A 17032-nucleotide genomic window follows, 5' to 3' on the forward strand; every position below is an offset into this window, starting at 1 on the left:
AAGCATGCAATCCGCAGCTATCTAATGGGGAGTCCCAGGTATTCCGAAGGCACCTCAGTCGATATATTCCCCCCAGATCTGCTCTTTTGCTATTGGTGAAATGGTGCTGTCATCAATCTATCCCATTATCTAAGCCAGAAAGTTCAGCATCATACCCTATTTCTTTCTCTCCCTCACAGCTCTGCCCATTCTACCCGGAAAATATTTATACTCACCACGACTTTACTTTTTGGACACTGGTCATTCTGAGTTCTTACACTTTTCATTCTTCCTTCTCCTTCCTTGAAGAATTCGGCTCCTCCTCTTGCTACATACAAGGCTTCGTCTATAGCTTATGTTCATCTTGGATGTAATTCTCTTAAAGAACTCACTTAGCACCTAGTCAACCCTATAAAGTTGACTCCATGATCTACACCTCCAGCTCTGACCTGAGAGAGAGGTCTGTCCTCCACGTTTCACTATATTCACAGGTATCTTAGTTGTACGTTCCAGAGTCATCTCAAGTTCAAATACATCTGTAGGGAACAACCTATGCTTCTCTTTGTCACCTGTAGACTCAGCCATTAATAAGGGACCCCTTCTTCCACCACAGATATAAACTGTGGGACCCACATCTCCAGTGGGACACCTGGGATGCCACACCTGCTTTCACTTCTCCAGACCACCGGGAGGCCTACAGACCTAATCCTCACACCCAGTGAAGGCAGGAGATAGGGAGATGGCACGAGAGAACAGTTTTGTCTCACATACCCCAGAGGGTAGAGAAGATAAAGAAATGAAGAGCCCAGTGTGCTGGATCGTGGAGTGCCAGAGCAGGGTCAGGCAGAAGGTTCTGGCTGACATACAGTGACCTTGAAAGACAAGTGTGCTATTGGAGTGTTTGAATACAGCAGTTTTGATAGATAAATGTACATATTTCCTGATATTGATGACAAGGCTAAGAAAACACAGCATTTGATTCACTGGCTATTCCCCTGAAACTTTCTTACCTTCTTATTTTCTCCATTTCAACCAAGGAAAATCGAGAAGTTTTACATCTGCTCTTCACTCCAGAGCACATGATAATAAGCATTTTAACAGGAAGACACTGTGGCTTTTACAAGATTATAAGAACAGATAAATATCACATCTTGTTAACTAGGTTGGTGTTTCTCTAAGAAATAATGTTTATCTAATAGAAGTAGAACAAGAATGTCCAGTTTGACCAGTCTTTCAGCGGCAAATTTTTTTTTACTTAAAAAAAAAAACAACTAAGAAAAGCCACTATCAGAGACCTACATCCTATCTGGAAACGTCAAATTATCCACACTGCAATGCACAGGAGTAAAACATACTCTTGGCCACACGGACAGCCGTGGTGGCCAAGTGTGCTGAGGCCATGAGTGTTTCTGCATTTTGAATTACTATTCTGTTGCTTACCTGCTGTCTCTGTCGTCTCACTTGTGCAAACTGAGAGAGCATCAGCTGCCGGTCAAGCAGCTCCATCCTTTGCTGTCTCTGGATGTCGACTGTGGCCCCCATCCCAATCCTGGCTTCGGCAGTGGGTTCTGGAGACGAGAAGATGGGCTCAAGTGTCCAAGAAAAGAAATTTGCCATCCATATGGGAATGCAGAGCACCTGGTGAAGTCGGAACAGTTTGCTGTTGTAGCAGATGCCTGATGCCTGCAAGAAGAAAGTCCAACGGGACTGTTTCACCGTAACCACGTTCAAGAACATGTTAACGCAGAAATCAAGAATCACAAAATACTTCAGATGGCATTTTCCTTCATTTTAGCAATGCTGGGTGATAACCCAAACTCCTACCAAGCTGCACGGTACTAAGCAGTACAAAGCAACAAAAATTTTATTTATTCAATAGTAAACAAATTTGTTTTTATAAAGCTAGAAGAGACAGCAAAATTCTAACCACTTCGCACTCAAAGTACTGGCAAAATATTTAAAAAACAATATTTTCTTTAACAAAAAAAAAAGCCATACAAGATCTGATTATAAAAACACTTTCACGCTGTACTAACTCTGTGGTTACTTATTGGCAGATGGCCATCAGAGAGAAATACTGGCAGAAAACAACTTTAATGGCCAATAATGCAATCTAGCCATATAATAAATTTATCAGAAAATAAAGACAGTCTATAATTTAGTGTTCTAATACATTTTTCAAGTACTGATTTTTCTAGTTTTAAAATCCTTGCCAACAGTAATTTACAATTCTATTCACAAACACACCTATTTTTCATCTTTAAGGTAATTTATATGGTGACAGATATCTAAAGACTGGTTTTCTAGGTTAAAATGAGTATGGCTATTCCTTCGCAAAAAAAAAAACACTTTAATTTTGTGAATTTGATTCTTTGGATAAATTATTCATGCCAAATTAGAACATATTTGACAATGTGCTAATAGGAGAAAAGTACACTTTAATGTTTTAATAAAATTTAAATCAATTAATTAGGTAAGAATTTGTTGAGCACGCAGTATACCCCGAGCACTGTTGCAGACAGCTAAAGGACAGTGGAAGACAAGATCAACAAGGCCCTACTCTTGTAGAGGTGACAGTGGTCAGTTTGGAGAATACGGAGTGAATGAGCAAACACATAAAACAATTCCAGGTAAGTTCTGTGAAGGAAACAAAATAAAGTGGCCTGTAGCAGGGACCATTTGTAGGTCAGGAGTCAGGGAAGCTTTGGAGGAAGTGACATTTGAGCAAAGCTCTTCAGGATCATGGGACGCCAGCAATTTGAAGACTCAGGAAGAACATTTCAGGCAGTGCAAACAACAAATGTGATGGAGCGGTGGGCTCGGGAACATCTAGTAGAGATCTTAGTGGGATACCCAGTGGGCAGATATATAGAGAACTGCAACTCAAGGGAAAACTTAGCAGAGGTAAGGATCTGGGGGCCAGGGGCACTGATGGCAGTGAAAGCAATGGGACTAGATAACAGCAAGGGCGCAGGACGAACAACAGAAGGGAGAAGAGAACTTACGATTCAACCCAGCAACATTCTGTGCGTGGATGGATTGGGAGAAGCCAGTGAAGTCATCTGGCAGCGCTGCCAGGGACAGGAGGAAAAGGCTTAGCATCAGCGAAGAGCACAGAACAGTGTCTCAGGCTGGGAACAGCCAGTGTGAACCATGCAGCTCTGTGTTCAACCAGGCCAGAGAGGAAAATGACCATCAGATCTGTCAACATGGAGGCCTTTGATGACCTTAATGAGAACAGTTTCGGTGCAGTGGTAGGAGCGAAAGACAGACTGGAACAGAGGAAAGAGTGAATGTAGAGGAGTTCTGGCTTCAAATCATTTCTATGCCACTTCTCTCAAAAATGGGACAGAAGAACAAAGAAAATGAAAAGAGAAACAAATTCCACATTCAATGACATTAGAAAGCATCTGTAATCCTGAACCACACTAACAAAATGGAAAACACGCTGAATAATTAGAAATCACTTGGCGCAGGGGAAGAAAGGTAAATCCAAGTGCTGGCAAGGTCTCCAAGAGCTCAGACGGGCTCAGGGATTAGGCACCAGGGTCTGTGGAAGGCAGGAGTGATGCGGAACACTAGTTACCTCTGTAGGAAGCAACCCTAATTCCTGCCCAAGCCCAGCGTAGCCCATACCCACCGTCTCCCCTCCACAGGGAGACGGTAAAAGCTCTGCAGGGTGTGAATCAAAGACACTTCTGAAGTGTCCTCCCAGGTGAGGCCTGGGGCTCTGCTGGTGAGATTCCACGCAGAGAAGAGAGGCCGTCAGTGTAGGTCTCATAGAACTTCCGGAAGAAGACAAAGGAGGGACTATGGAGACAGTGGGACTGTATTTCAAGAGATAAGAGTTTTCCAGAATTAATACAGAAAACAAATCCCAGACTGAAAATGCAAGAGTCCCAAGAAGGATAACAAAATGAAGTTTATATCTAGATGCACTGTAGTGAAACAAAGAAAGAAGCCCTTAAAAGTTACCAGAGATAAAACAGACCTCCTAGAAAAGAAAAGCAATTAACTATCTGCAGAACAGCAAACTTTTAAAAAGAAAATTTTAAAACTATTAAAAAAAAGCACATTAAAAAAATCCTAGTAGTAAAGGCATCACATCCATGAATGGGAAGATGTGAAACTATTAATATACAAATTTTCACCAAATTAAGATACAAATTCAATATAATTCAAAATAAAATCTTAACAGCTTTTTGTTGTTGTTGTTGGAACTTAAATGGCAACTCTGAAATGCATTTGGAATATTTAAAGTTTAAGTTTTAAAAACATAATGTTGGGAGAAAGAAGCCAGACCAAAAATGCACACATTGTATGATTCCATTTTTGTAAGTGGATTGATCTGAACTAACGATCGATCGATCTATCTATCTATCTATCTATCTATCTATCTATCTATCTCAAGTGGGAAAACCACGGAACGAAGCATGAGGGTGATGACAGTCTGTCCTGGGAGAGTAGTCAGGGAAGGGAGGGGCGCGAAGAGGCTGGCAGTACTCTGCCCTGCGTGGCGTTTCATGGGTGTGTTCACTTTATAGTGACTTGTTTGGTTTCATGACATTTATAGTTTATGAACACTTGGGTGTGTTATATATATACAATAAAAAATTTTAAAATAAAAAAATAAAGGATCCAGAATAGCCAAAGTAATTTTAAAGTAACATCATAAGGCTTATCAGATTTCAGGATATGATATAAAGTTTGAGTAATTAAAATCGTGTGGTCTTTATGTAGAGCTACTCAAATCGACCTGAAGAACAAGCGCATAGGAAGAGGCTCTGGAGGACGAAGGCACATGGTGCACAGCGGAAATGGTAAATCAGAGGGAGCTCTGCGTCAGAATAAAGACAGAACACACCCCCTCTTCCCAACACCATGTGTAAACTCCCAACAGATTAAGGAAATAATTCACTGAACTTGAAATCTTCCTGCACAAAATACAGAAGGCACATCTTTTTGACACTGAGCTGGGAAGGATTTTTAAATAAGGACCAGAAAGCACAAACTTTAAAAGAAAACATACATTTACTTTACAATTTAAAAGCTACAAGTATGCCAAAAATTACTGTAAGTGAAGTCAAAGGACAAGTAAGAGCCTAGAGAAGGTCCTTAGAATTCTTGCAGTCAACAAAGGTAGTATTCAAAATACATAAGGAAACTATAAATTTATCACAGAAAGGCAATCAACCCAACTTAAAACACAGGTGAAAAGGCAATTTCAGAAGAGGAAATTCAAAAGGACAACAAACACATAAAAAGATGTTTATTTTCACTTGTTTTTAGGGAAATGCAATATTAAATATAATAATTTAAAAAATGGAAAAATGTGGGATCAAGTTTTGGTAAGGATGAGAACGGAGAACCCTCACAGTCCTGAGGGAAAGTAAAGTGGTACAAGCTCTCGGGAGAGAGCCATTCGACAATACCTAAGCAGAGCTGAAGCCACGCTTTTGGGAATATTCAACTGTAGTGCTGTATGTAACAGCTAGGAAATGGAAACAAAGTGTCCCCAGGACCGGAATGGCTAAGGGCTGGCTCACTCATCCAAGGGAACACTAAACAGCAGTTAAAATTACCTTGGTGTACATGTGTTAAGGTATTTTTAAATGTATCATACACTAGATCCATCTTTTTACAAGATTCCCAAACATAAGAGAATAGCATATACTATTTATGGGCAGAAACTTATGTAAGTACAGAACCATGGAGCATGGTTTTTTTCTACAGCAGGATAGGGGGAACAAATAAAAAGCACTATCTCTGTGTGTGTATAATTTTTTTTTTAACAAAGAAAGAGAAAGGAAGTAATGATGGCAAAAACATATAATGGATTGGAGGCAAGGAATTAGAAATTTCTTTTCTGAAGATCTGGGTAGGAAGGAAAACAGAAAATGGAGCTGTATTGTATTGGTTTTGCTTAAGACAGAATGTTATTATACACGTAACAAAATATGAAAATAATTGATCAAAATAGAACTGTAAGATTTGAATTAAGTAAAAATATTAAAATTTTTGGTTTTTAGTTTCAAAGTCTCAACCATGATTGTGAATTTGTCCACTTCTCCCTTTAGTTCCCTTTTAACTTCTGGTATGTAGTCGGAAACTGTTATTAGGCACGCATACACTTATAATTGACCCTTTCATCATAACAGAGTATCCCTCTTTGTTTTAGAATTACTCATGCAGAAATCTATTTTGTCTGATAGTAATGTGGCCATTTCAGCTTTCTGTTTCCATGATGTTTCTTTATTTTTTGCCTTTCAACTTTTTGTGTGTGTCTGTGTTTAAAGTGTGTCTTATAGATAGCATATAGCAGTTTCTTGCTTTTAATTCCACATTGACAATCTCCACCTTTTGATTAGAGTGTTTAGCTCTTCAGACTTAATGGGCTTACTTTGTCATAGGTGGATTTTGCTATTTGGTTTCCATTTCTCTCATCTGTTTTTTTGTTCTTTGTTCCTCCTTTCCTATTTTCTTTTGTGTCAAGCCACTAGTTTTAGTATTTAATTTTAATTTGTTTACTGGGTTTTGTTTTGTTTTTAGCAATACTTCACTGCATTTTTTTCATGTGTTTGCTCTAGGGATTACAATATTCATCTTTAAATTACCACATGTGTTTAGAGTTAATACTGAATTATTTCAAGTAAATTATAGGAAACTTGCAAGAATACAGTCCCACTTAACATCACCCCGATCTAATGCTACTTTATATATTATACCGATATACTTATAAACCTAGCAATATGGTGTTATTTTTGCTTTATGTAATCATATGTCTTTTAAAGAAATTAGGAAAAAATAATGAAAATGCGTATTTGTTGCCTCCACTTAGGGAGTTCACAATTTAGCAGGGGTTCTTAATTTGGAGGGTGGGGGAGTAGGTCATAGGTTCATTCAAGGAATTGATGAAAGCTAAAGATTTTCACACTTCTGCCTATGTCTACTCCTGTCCCACCGTCATGTATACACTCACCAAAATCACGTATTCAGTTTTAGAAGGGCCAACCTGTGAACAATTAGGATAATTTATAACCCCAGTAATAAACAAATATACTACTGCAAATTCTGGAAGGGATAAAATAGGACTTTTGTGCTCATTTGCTTGAATTTCATCCTAAGGGTTTGATTCCGATTTGAGTGTATGCTTTGGAAGAGGAAGAACTGTGGTTGGTTTGATGGGTTTGACTTCTGCATCTGGAACAGTGCCTGGTACACAGTAAGGACCCATTAAGTCTTTGCTGGGAAGATGGCAATGAATAAATGTTCTAAAAAAAAAGACATTATTTTAGATTCTTTTAAGGGAAACTGGGAAGTTGCCAACAGACACATTTTTGGTGGTAGGTTTATACTTTCCTATATGACACAAAGGTAGAGTTTACCTGTCTATGCCTCTGGTACACCAGCATGACCTCAAGTTGTCAACTAACTAAAGTGCTATTCATAAATGTTAGGTATTCATAAAGGATTGAAATATGAAGAGCTTAAACAGTTTAGTCCTATAAATATTTGATAATCGTCACCTTATTCTATGACAAGATGGGATAACAATGACTGCATTAAATTCTCCGAGTTATACACCTCATATACCACCAAGAGCTTTGAGAGAGTATCTCTTATTATTATGCTACCTTACATTCATACACTACTTTTAACTTTAATTTTCATTATCTCAGAAACCTTTCATGTATTGGGACTTCTGAATGAGAGTTTTCTTGAAACCCCCAGTTCGTGAAAAAAGAGGCTTTAAAAATAGACCATATGCTCAGATTTGCATGTCAAGAGGCCAGGGGAAACATTAAGGGAGGGCCTCTGGTTGGCCCTCAAGCGGGAAGCCCAAGGTCAAGCTGACAGGCCCAATTACAAGGGACAAAGCAGTAGCAGCACTGGTCTTGGGAAGGCCAGGAGTGAGATCCAGGATGACCAGATACAGTGAAACGGAACAAGGGGCATGTGTCTGAGGAGGCCAGCTAGAGCCAGGATCAGAGCATTCAAGCGGCAGGAATCAGGAATTAGGAAAAGAAACCCAGAGGTTAGGAGGCCAGAGAAAAATCTAGGCCACATGCAGTTGAAAACCTACCCCAAAGAGCTATGCCACAGCCCTGGGTTAGTGCTAGGAGATCCCCATAAGCCAACAGAAGCTGTTACCTCATAAATCTGAGAATGTAAAACAACAGGAAATTGTTTTCTTTAGGCCATTAATAAACATGGACGTCAGTTACACACTTATTCTGATTTTTCAGATTATTAGTCCTTTTCAAAAGGAAATCATGAAATCATATTCATTGGGCAAATAAAGAATTTAATTTGCTGGGCAGAAAACAGGTGAAACCCTCTTGCTTATAGAGAGTAAACCTCAAGTGTCCTCTGGTCCTGCTTAGTATTAGCATGTAACCACAGCAGACAAAGGTGAGAAACCATGACTGGGCAATGACACCCAGGTGTTTGATGATCTCTTTTAGCAGGCAAGTCTGGGTGAACAAACACCTTGCACAGTGAACTGCACTGCTGGGGTCCTGGAGACGATGGTCCCAACACTCAGAAATCTATCACCTAACAGGACAACAGGATAAACACAAGGAGCTGCTCTCCTGGGGAGAAAGAGTTGCCTCTGCAAGACAGGGACAAGCCAAGGGAACAAACATCCCTTTGCACCTAGACCTCATCATACAGACTTCATACGTACTCAAGTCCTGAGGCAACCACACTGAGGCTTTTCATCCAACGTTTATTCTTTCAACATATTCTTACTTAACATTTATTATGTGCCAGGCTGTGTTCTAAATGCTGGGATACAGCAGGGAGCAAAACAAAGAAAATTCTTGCTCTTAACAGATCTTACATTTACATATTCCATTTCTTCACCAAAAATGCTAAAGAAGGAAAGAAGAAACTTTGGAATTTATTTATTTATTTATGTATGTATGTATGTATGTATGTATTTACGCAGAGAATATGTATGCAAATTAGAGATGCCTAAAGTTACTTCTGCCATTTGTGATTAATTATGACATTAATTATGAAATTATGAAGTGATTATTCTTTTCATAACAGAATCATGTGGCTTTAGCACTTATCGGAAGAGTCTTGCCATCTTGTTCTTTGTCAAGTGCAAAAATGATTCAGATGAATTTCCTATAGCTCTCATCGTTTACTATCATCTTGAAATATCTAATTAAAGCCCTGGATATCCTGATTCTTGGGAGGTTACACTGGAATAAGGACAGAATTAATTAGGCTGATCACTACCTTAGGAGGCTGCAATAAACTTTTCCTTTTGGAAAATCATGTATCAGGATTATCAGGTTAAATGTGTAAAGCAGAAAACCACAAATAACAATGGCTTAAATACAACAGAAATTTATTCTCCCTCATGTTATAAAAGCTCTAACCATCTTTAGCTGCATTCCAGGCAGCAGAGGGGAGAAAATGAGGAAGGACAGAAGGACAGAAGGACAAAAGGCTACTTTGAGGAGCCTTCCCAGAAGTCCCACCAATATATGGATTTATAGCTCACGGGACAGGATGCCAGGATTTAGTGTGATGGCTATACCCTAGATGCAAAGGAAGTATGATATTTCAGGTGGAGGCACTCCTGCCCCAAATAAGATGAAGGTTCTGCTACTAAGGAAAAGATACATGAGGAGAAAAATAGAGTCTCTAGCACATGGAAAAAGCCTTAATCAGGTGTGTAAATGTAAATACCTTTTAGTATTCCTTTTAACAAGGAGACGAACCCCCTTTAAAATTATATGCACTTCAATAAACTGATTCAAGAAACTAAAATTAAAGAGAAAATAGGCTTATATTGAAAACTTGTTTCTTACATTGGTCTAAAAATAATAAACTAAAAATGAGTGTGAAGATGTAGAACGATTTATGCACTTATAGACTCAAAGGTGAAAACCTCACTGCTTTTTTTAGGTAAGGACAAGACAAGGATATCCATTCACCACCTGTATTTAACATTGTATTAGAGGTCTTAGCTATGATGTAAGGAAAAAAAAATAGGCACAGAATAGAAAGAGGTAAAACATATAAACAAAATATATTTCCTGAGGACATGATCATGCATGTAATAAACCCTAAGGAATCCACAAAAAAGCTGCCAAAAATTATAAACAAAGATAGCAAAATTGCAGGACACAATAGCAATATACATAAATCAACTGCATTTCTATATACCAGCAACAAACAATTGGGATAAAAATTATAAAAACAACTCCATTTAAAATACTATCAAAACCCACAAATACTGAGGAATATATTTAATAAAAGAAATGCAAGGCCTATACACTGAAAATTTAAAAACTGTAAAGGGGAATTAAAAGATTTGCTAAATAAATGTGGAAATATACCATGTTCATGGATTGGAAGACCTGATATTATTAAAATGCTTATATTAGTTATCTATTACTGGATAAAAAATTACTCAAAACCCAGTGGCTTAAAACAATAAGCACTGGTTATACACACAGTTTATAAGGGTCAGAAATCTGAGAGCAGCTTCGTTGGGTGGCTGTGGTTCAAGGTCTCTCACCAGGCCGCAGTCAAGATGTCAGCCTACCTGTGCTCATCTGAAGTTTGACTGGACTAGATGAACTAGAGGATCAGTTTCCAAGGTAGCTCAAAAACACAACTGGCAAGTTAGTGCTGACACACTGCCATGTGACCTCTCCATATCTCTGCTTCACTATCCTTGAGATATGGCAGCTGGTTTCCCCCAGAACAAATGACCTGAGAGGGAGCAAGATGGGACCATCTGTGTCTTTTATGATCTGCTCTTTGGAGTCACACACCATTATTTCTGCCATAGTGAATTGCTAAGGATAGCCCACGCTCTAGGAGGGGAAATTAAACTCCATTTCTTGAATTATAAAAGGATTTGTGGGCACATTTTTAAATTATCACAATGGCAATTCTCCCCAATTGATCTATAGTTTCAGTGCAATCCCAAATAAAATCTTAACTGATTTTTGTTTTGAAGAAATTATAAGCTGATTTAAAAATGCATATGGAAAGTCAATGTTCCAAAAATAGCTAAGCCTGTTTTGAAAAAAAGAACAATGTTGGAAGACTTACATTACCTGATTTCAACTTAACATAAAGCAAAAGTACTCAAGACAATATGTTACTGGCGTAAGGACAGACATATAAATCACTGGGATACAAAAGAAAGCCAGGAAATACACCCACACTAGTCAGCTGACTTTCAACAAAGGTGCCAAGGTAATGAAAAGAGCACTGAGTCTCTTCAACAAATGATGGAATGATGCTAGATATCTGTATGAAAGAAAATAAATCTCAACCTTTACCTCACAAGAATTATTCAGATGGGATCCTGGATGTAAATCTAATAGCAAAAACTACTACATTCTAGAAGAAAATACAGAATAAAATCTTTGTGGCATTGGATTAGCAAAGATTTCTTAAATAAGACATCAACAGCAGAACCTATTTTAAAAATTGAGAACTGAATTAATCAAGATTAAAAACTTTTGTTCACTGAAAGACATAGTTAAGAAAACAAAGAGGCAAGCCATAGACTGGGATAAAATTTTTACAAAATATATCCAACAAAGAGCTTATGTCCAGAATATAAAAATAATTCTTTTAACTCAATTATAAGACAAATGTAACCCAATGAAAAAGTGTGTAAAATATCTGAACAAATACCTCACAAAGGAAGCTATACAAATGTCCAGTAGGCACAAGAAAAGATGTTTGAACCACTAGGTATTACAGAAATGCAAATTAAAGCCACAAGGTATTACTACATGCCAACTGGAATGACTAAAGTTAAAACAACTGACAAGGCCAAGTGTAAGGAAGGATGGAACTCATGTATTGATGGTGGAAATGGAAAATGGTACAGTCACTTGGTAGAATCATACTATATTATTTTATAATGTTAAACATACATCAATCATATAACCCAGCAATTCTCCTCCTAGGTATTCACCAGAGAGAAGTAGAAACCTATCTATGTCCACTGTGTTCATTGTTGAATTTTATTGCATATAAATAACACTTTACTAAATAAAAGGAATAAAAGAAGTTTTCCTAAGAAAGTGAATGTGAAGATCTAGAAAGATCTAGACATCTCCAGATACATAAAAATCTTTTTTTTTCTATTTTATAAGAGGAAGGACTTTAGCAGACTAAAAACAATCTTTAGTAACAAAAACTTCTAGTGTCTTGAAAATTTCTCAGCTAACATGAGAACTTTTTGATAATATGCTATGCCATTGTTTATAATTAATAAATTCAAAATCACATGCATTGATTTACCATAGTCCTTTCCCACAGATTATCATCAAGATAGAAGAGAAATATCAACACAATCAGTCCCAAAGATGAAGGAACATTGGATGCTTCTATTAAAAAAAACACACACACCAAAAAACAGTTTAAAGAGATGACCAAAACTGACTGAAGACCTTCCATCTCTTGATAGAAAAACAACATGAAGACCCTGTGGGAAAATGCTCTGTGCTGCAACCGTCATGATAATCTACCAGTGATCATCTAAAATTTAAAAGTATGGGTGTTTTCTTGGTAACCTTGTCCTTATCTTCCTCTTTGACCAGCAGCACTGTTGAACAAGGTTAATGTATTTTAAATCATCCTTTAAACTTTTTCAAAGCCATTTTTAATTTCATTTTCTTATACATGATAATGCCAGAAACAAGGCAATGAACTGTTTGTTGAAAGGTGGGGACTGAGCTGCACTTTTCATCCATTATATGGAGAACCAGTTAAATATCTTGTTCCTAGAAGAGCAAATATAGCTATATGCTGGATTCTTCACATCAGGAGGTTAGTAGAGTCTGTCAATGGGATAACGTTTTCTTGGATATTGGTCAGCCCACAAAATTCATAACAAAGGCTATAGAAAGTTGAGATGTGCCTTTTGGTACCTCTGGGTACTTTTAAAATTTCTTCATATCCAGGATCTCCCTCCAGAATCCTGTCTACACTGATGATGAACAGGGCCTCATCTTAGTGGTGTAGTCAAGGGAAGATCTAAGAATAGCTTTGTATGTGTCTTGTGGTTGAAAGAGACATGGATGAGCACCTTGAAAGGTACAGTGAGAGGCAATGGACCCATGGACTGGGACCAGAACACCTGGCCTTTGGTCCTGTGACATCATATATCAGTTGTACAATCTGAACTTCAGCCGCCCCATCTCTGAAATCTTTAAAATGGGAAGCCCAGTTTCTCTACCACAGTAGAGATTGTGTCAAGAACCTAGTAAGGCAGTACACACTGAAAGCACCCTGACAATCACAAAGTATTACAGTGTTTTATAGCACAGAAATTATTTTGTGAATTTTGTGAATAGTGAATTTTGAAATTCTGTAATTATTTATAGAATATAGATAAAATATCAGACATTGTGCTAATGCACTGGGGAAGATAAAGAATAGTGTATAATTCCTAAATTCAAAGACAGGGCTGACTCAGAAAAAGCTTCAGAGTCAGGACTTAAATAAGTAAGATTTTGCTAGGAAAAGAAGAGATCTAATGGTGAAAGAAGGGATATAGTTGGAAGAAACGGCACGTGGTTATACAAAGCTACCTCTTAAGAGCATAAACACTAAAGCTAGAAGACCTGCATTTGAATTGTCTTCATTCCTTACTAGCTTGTATTCTTAGCAAATCACTTAATCCTCTGTGCCTTGGTTTCATCTATAAAATGAGGATAATAGTCATCAGGTTTTTATAAATACTAATTAAGATCATATTTATAAAGTGCTTAGAAAAGAGCTGTATTAGTCTGCTTTCTCTAGGCTATTCTATGGTAACAAATGATCCTGAATTTCAGCAGCTTACAGCATTCTCATTCATCTTACATGTTGGCCATAGCCATGCTCCATGTGTCTCCTTCATTCCGAGGTCTGGGCTGAAGAAGTAGCTTCTATCTGGCACATGCTTTTCTCACGGCAAAGGGAACAGAGGAACGGTGGAATCGTGCGGCGGCTCTTAAAACTTCTGCTTGAGAAGCATTCATCATTTCTGCTCATGTTTTAGTGGCTAATGTACGTCACAGAGTAAAGCGTGATGGTAACAGATCACACAGAGGCCCTATAGGGAGGGCCCCAGGAGAGAGGGGCAGCAAATATTCTGAACAAACAAAAATATTTGTTTGAACAAATAATATCATCTACCACAAGTACATGGTACATAGTAACTGCCACGTGTTTGTTAAAGAAAAATTAGTGACTGGACAATGGCACAGATCCTGAGACAGGACAAGGTGTTCAGAAAGAGTCAAACTTAGTGTCTCTGAAGTATATGGTACATAGGGATTAGATTGGTACATGAGGAGGCCAAATTCTGAAAGCCTTTGAAAAGAGGCTAGGGGAGCGTCTGGGTGGCTCGGTCCATTAAGCGTCTGTCTTCAGCCTCCAGGGATTGAGCCCCACATCAGGCTCCCTACTCAGCAGGGAGTCTGTTTCTCCCTCTCCCTCTGCCCTTCCCCCTGCTCATGTTCTTTCTCTCTCTCTCTTTCAAATAAATAAATAAAATCATTAAAAAAATGAAAAGATGCTAGGTTTTCACCTATAGGTAAAAGATGAGTTGCAGCAATAAAAATTTTATACCTGTATCTTATAGGGTACTTCTGTGACAGCTTTATCAAGACACTGTAAATAATAATTTCATTTATTCTGCACGGAACATGGAAAAATTAAAGTCTACTGGTCACTCCCTCCCTGTGGATACCTGTCTAACAGGACATTCGTACTGTCAGCCCTGGACTGAGTTACAACTGTCATGCCATGGCAGAGGACAGCAGGTTTCTTTCAGTAGGTCGTGGCTACCTGTGGTCGGGATGGAGGATGGGGGCAGAGAGAGGACAGGAAGGAGAGGGGGCTAAGAGGGAAGGAACGAATGAGAGAGAGAAAATGTGTGTGTGTGATGTGAGATGGACTAATAAGCACTCCATTTGGTGTCGGAATTATAAATGCCACATTGACTATAAGAAGGTGAAAGCACCCTCTACATCTGGATGTTTCCTGGGAAGTCACTGCTGTCTTTCCACTACTATGAGTGGCCTTCCACAAGCCCAGCCAACCTCACAGCTCCAACCAGCCTTGACTTCCTTCCATCACATCTGTCATTTCAATGAACTGATGGAACTAATCTTAATCCCTAAAGTTCAACTGAAAACCTCAGGCATCAGATGAGTTATCTGACCCACTCTACTGTACCGTTCTTTGGTCAATCCAGAGAAGAAACATAAGAGAAGAAAAAAAAGGAAAAGGAAGCATGGAGAGAAGAAAAAGACATGAAAAGCAGGGGAAGGACCAGAGGACCCAACATATCATTCTTCACCACAGAGCAGTCAGGGCTCTAAAACTTACTCCACACAAGTTTGGATTTCCACAGATTATGCAAGCTCCATAAGCTGCCCCCGTACTGTTACACCGTGACTTGGAAAGCCAACCAACACATGGTTCTGTTCGATGCTTTGTCTTTTACAGCTATCATAAGACAATATTTTATATTTTTTCCTTAAAACTACTGTGGATGGAAGAGAAAAAAGCAATCATAGCCCACACATGAGGCATCCTGACTCCTACAAGATTGCTCACTTTTCCCTTCCTCTTTTTTGATTTACAAACCCTAATAAAACTCCTGTAATTTCAGACCGTCGTGAAGTTTTTTGTTTAAAAAGCTTTAAAGATCCCCACTGCCTACAGAAAAAAATACAAACTCAAACCACATTCAGACTCCTAAATAATCTGGTGTCAGTCTATGTTTCTAATCTTGTTATTGGGTAGGACAGATTTTTTTTTTTTTTTTTTTACATTAAGGTTGCTTGATCACGAGATAATCAAAGTCTGATATATTCTACAGAACAGGGAACGAATGCAGGAAATGGGTAGGCTGTGAAGGGGAGTTCAAGGCGAGAAGCCTGGAGTCTGAGAAATACAGGCCTGTCTGTTAACTCACCCCCAAACAGATTGAAAGAAGACCAGAAGATGATAAATATGTGAATTGTAAAAAGAAAATTGGCAAAAGCATGCTCTTTCTGTTTTAATCATTCCAGAATCAGCTCAGGCCTGAGACTTCAACTTTTGAGAATTAGGGTACATCCCAGCGGTAATGATTCACTACTATGATTCATAAAATGGCAGAAAATGAAGAAGTGCAGGGATATGGAGAGCCCAAAGGCTCTCTGCAGAACCACAAAAAGAACTTAAATACAGTTCAGTAAGTAAGCAACACATTCTTTACGGAAAAGAAGTATTAATGTGTAAGAAGATGAGAGAACTTGTGACTATGTGAAGAGTGCCCCCGATTTTTGAACGTCTCTTACCAAAGACACTGAGAAGAACAGTCACACACAATAATGAGAGGATAGCAGAAGCAGACAGATATGAACATCTTTGAAGTTCATGCTTAATTGAGACATTTCCCTTGGCTGCTGTCGCCAAGCTTTCCAATTACAATTTTCCAATCTTTCATGGAAACAGTTGTATTTTAAATATTAAATGGTGGTATTAAAAACCAGAATTGCCAAAGGAAGAAGGACACAACATAAAACACATATCAGTGATACATGTGAGTAATCTCAAAGGACTCTTTAAGTAAACCTGAATGCCCCTTACCTTTCTGGCAGCAGGTAGACTCACAGATCACGAAATGGAACTCAAGAGGGACAGCGGTCCCAGGCAACTAACTTAGTGTTGCCCCTGGTAAACTAAACACCTTCCCCCTCTCAATCCAGGAAAAAAATTTAGTCCTCATTCTTCTCTGACATAACTGAACAGAAAGTGGGCTCCTATCCAGTAAGTACTGTCCTGACTATAATCTATAACCTCTCTCCTTTCAATCAGTGAGGTATTTTATTATTTTTTTAAAATATTTTATTTATTTGAGAGAGAGAGTGACAGAGTACAAGCAGTGGTGGTGGGGAGCACGGGGAGCAGAGGGCGAAGCAGACTCCTTGCTGAGGAGGGAGCCAGATGTGGGACTCGATCCCAGGACCCTGGGATCATGACCTGAGCCGAAGGCAGATGCTTAACTGACTGAGCCACT

General features: G+C 38.5%; 1 protein-coding gene across 3 annotated transcripts in view; it reads right to left on the reverse strand.

The window, feature by feature from the left end:
* Positions 1-17032, reverse strand: part of UBAC2 (UBA domain containing 2) — a 166060-nt gene that overhangs the window by 39709 nt on the left and 109319 nt on the right. For all 3 annotated transcript variants that reach the window (XM_026493531.4, XM_026493532.4, XM_057307420.1), the window contains exon 7: positions 1420-1662. In XM_026493531.4, the coding sequence (XP_026349316.1) occupies positions 1420-1662 (243 nt within the window). The remainder of the gene's footprint in view (positions 1-1419; positions 1663-17032) is intronic.

Source organism: Ursus arctos, unplaced genomic scaffold, assembly GCF_023065955.2.
Source record: "Ursus arctos isolate Adak ecotype North America unplaced genomic scaffold, UrsArc2.0 scaffold_10, whole genome shotgun sequence".
In the NCBI taxonomy this organism is placed as follows: domain Eukaryota; kingdom Metazoa; phylum Chordata; class Mammalia; order Carnivora; family Ursidae; genus Ursus; species Ursus arctos.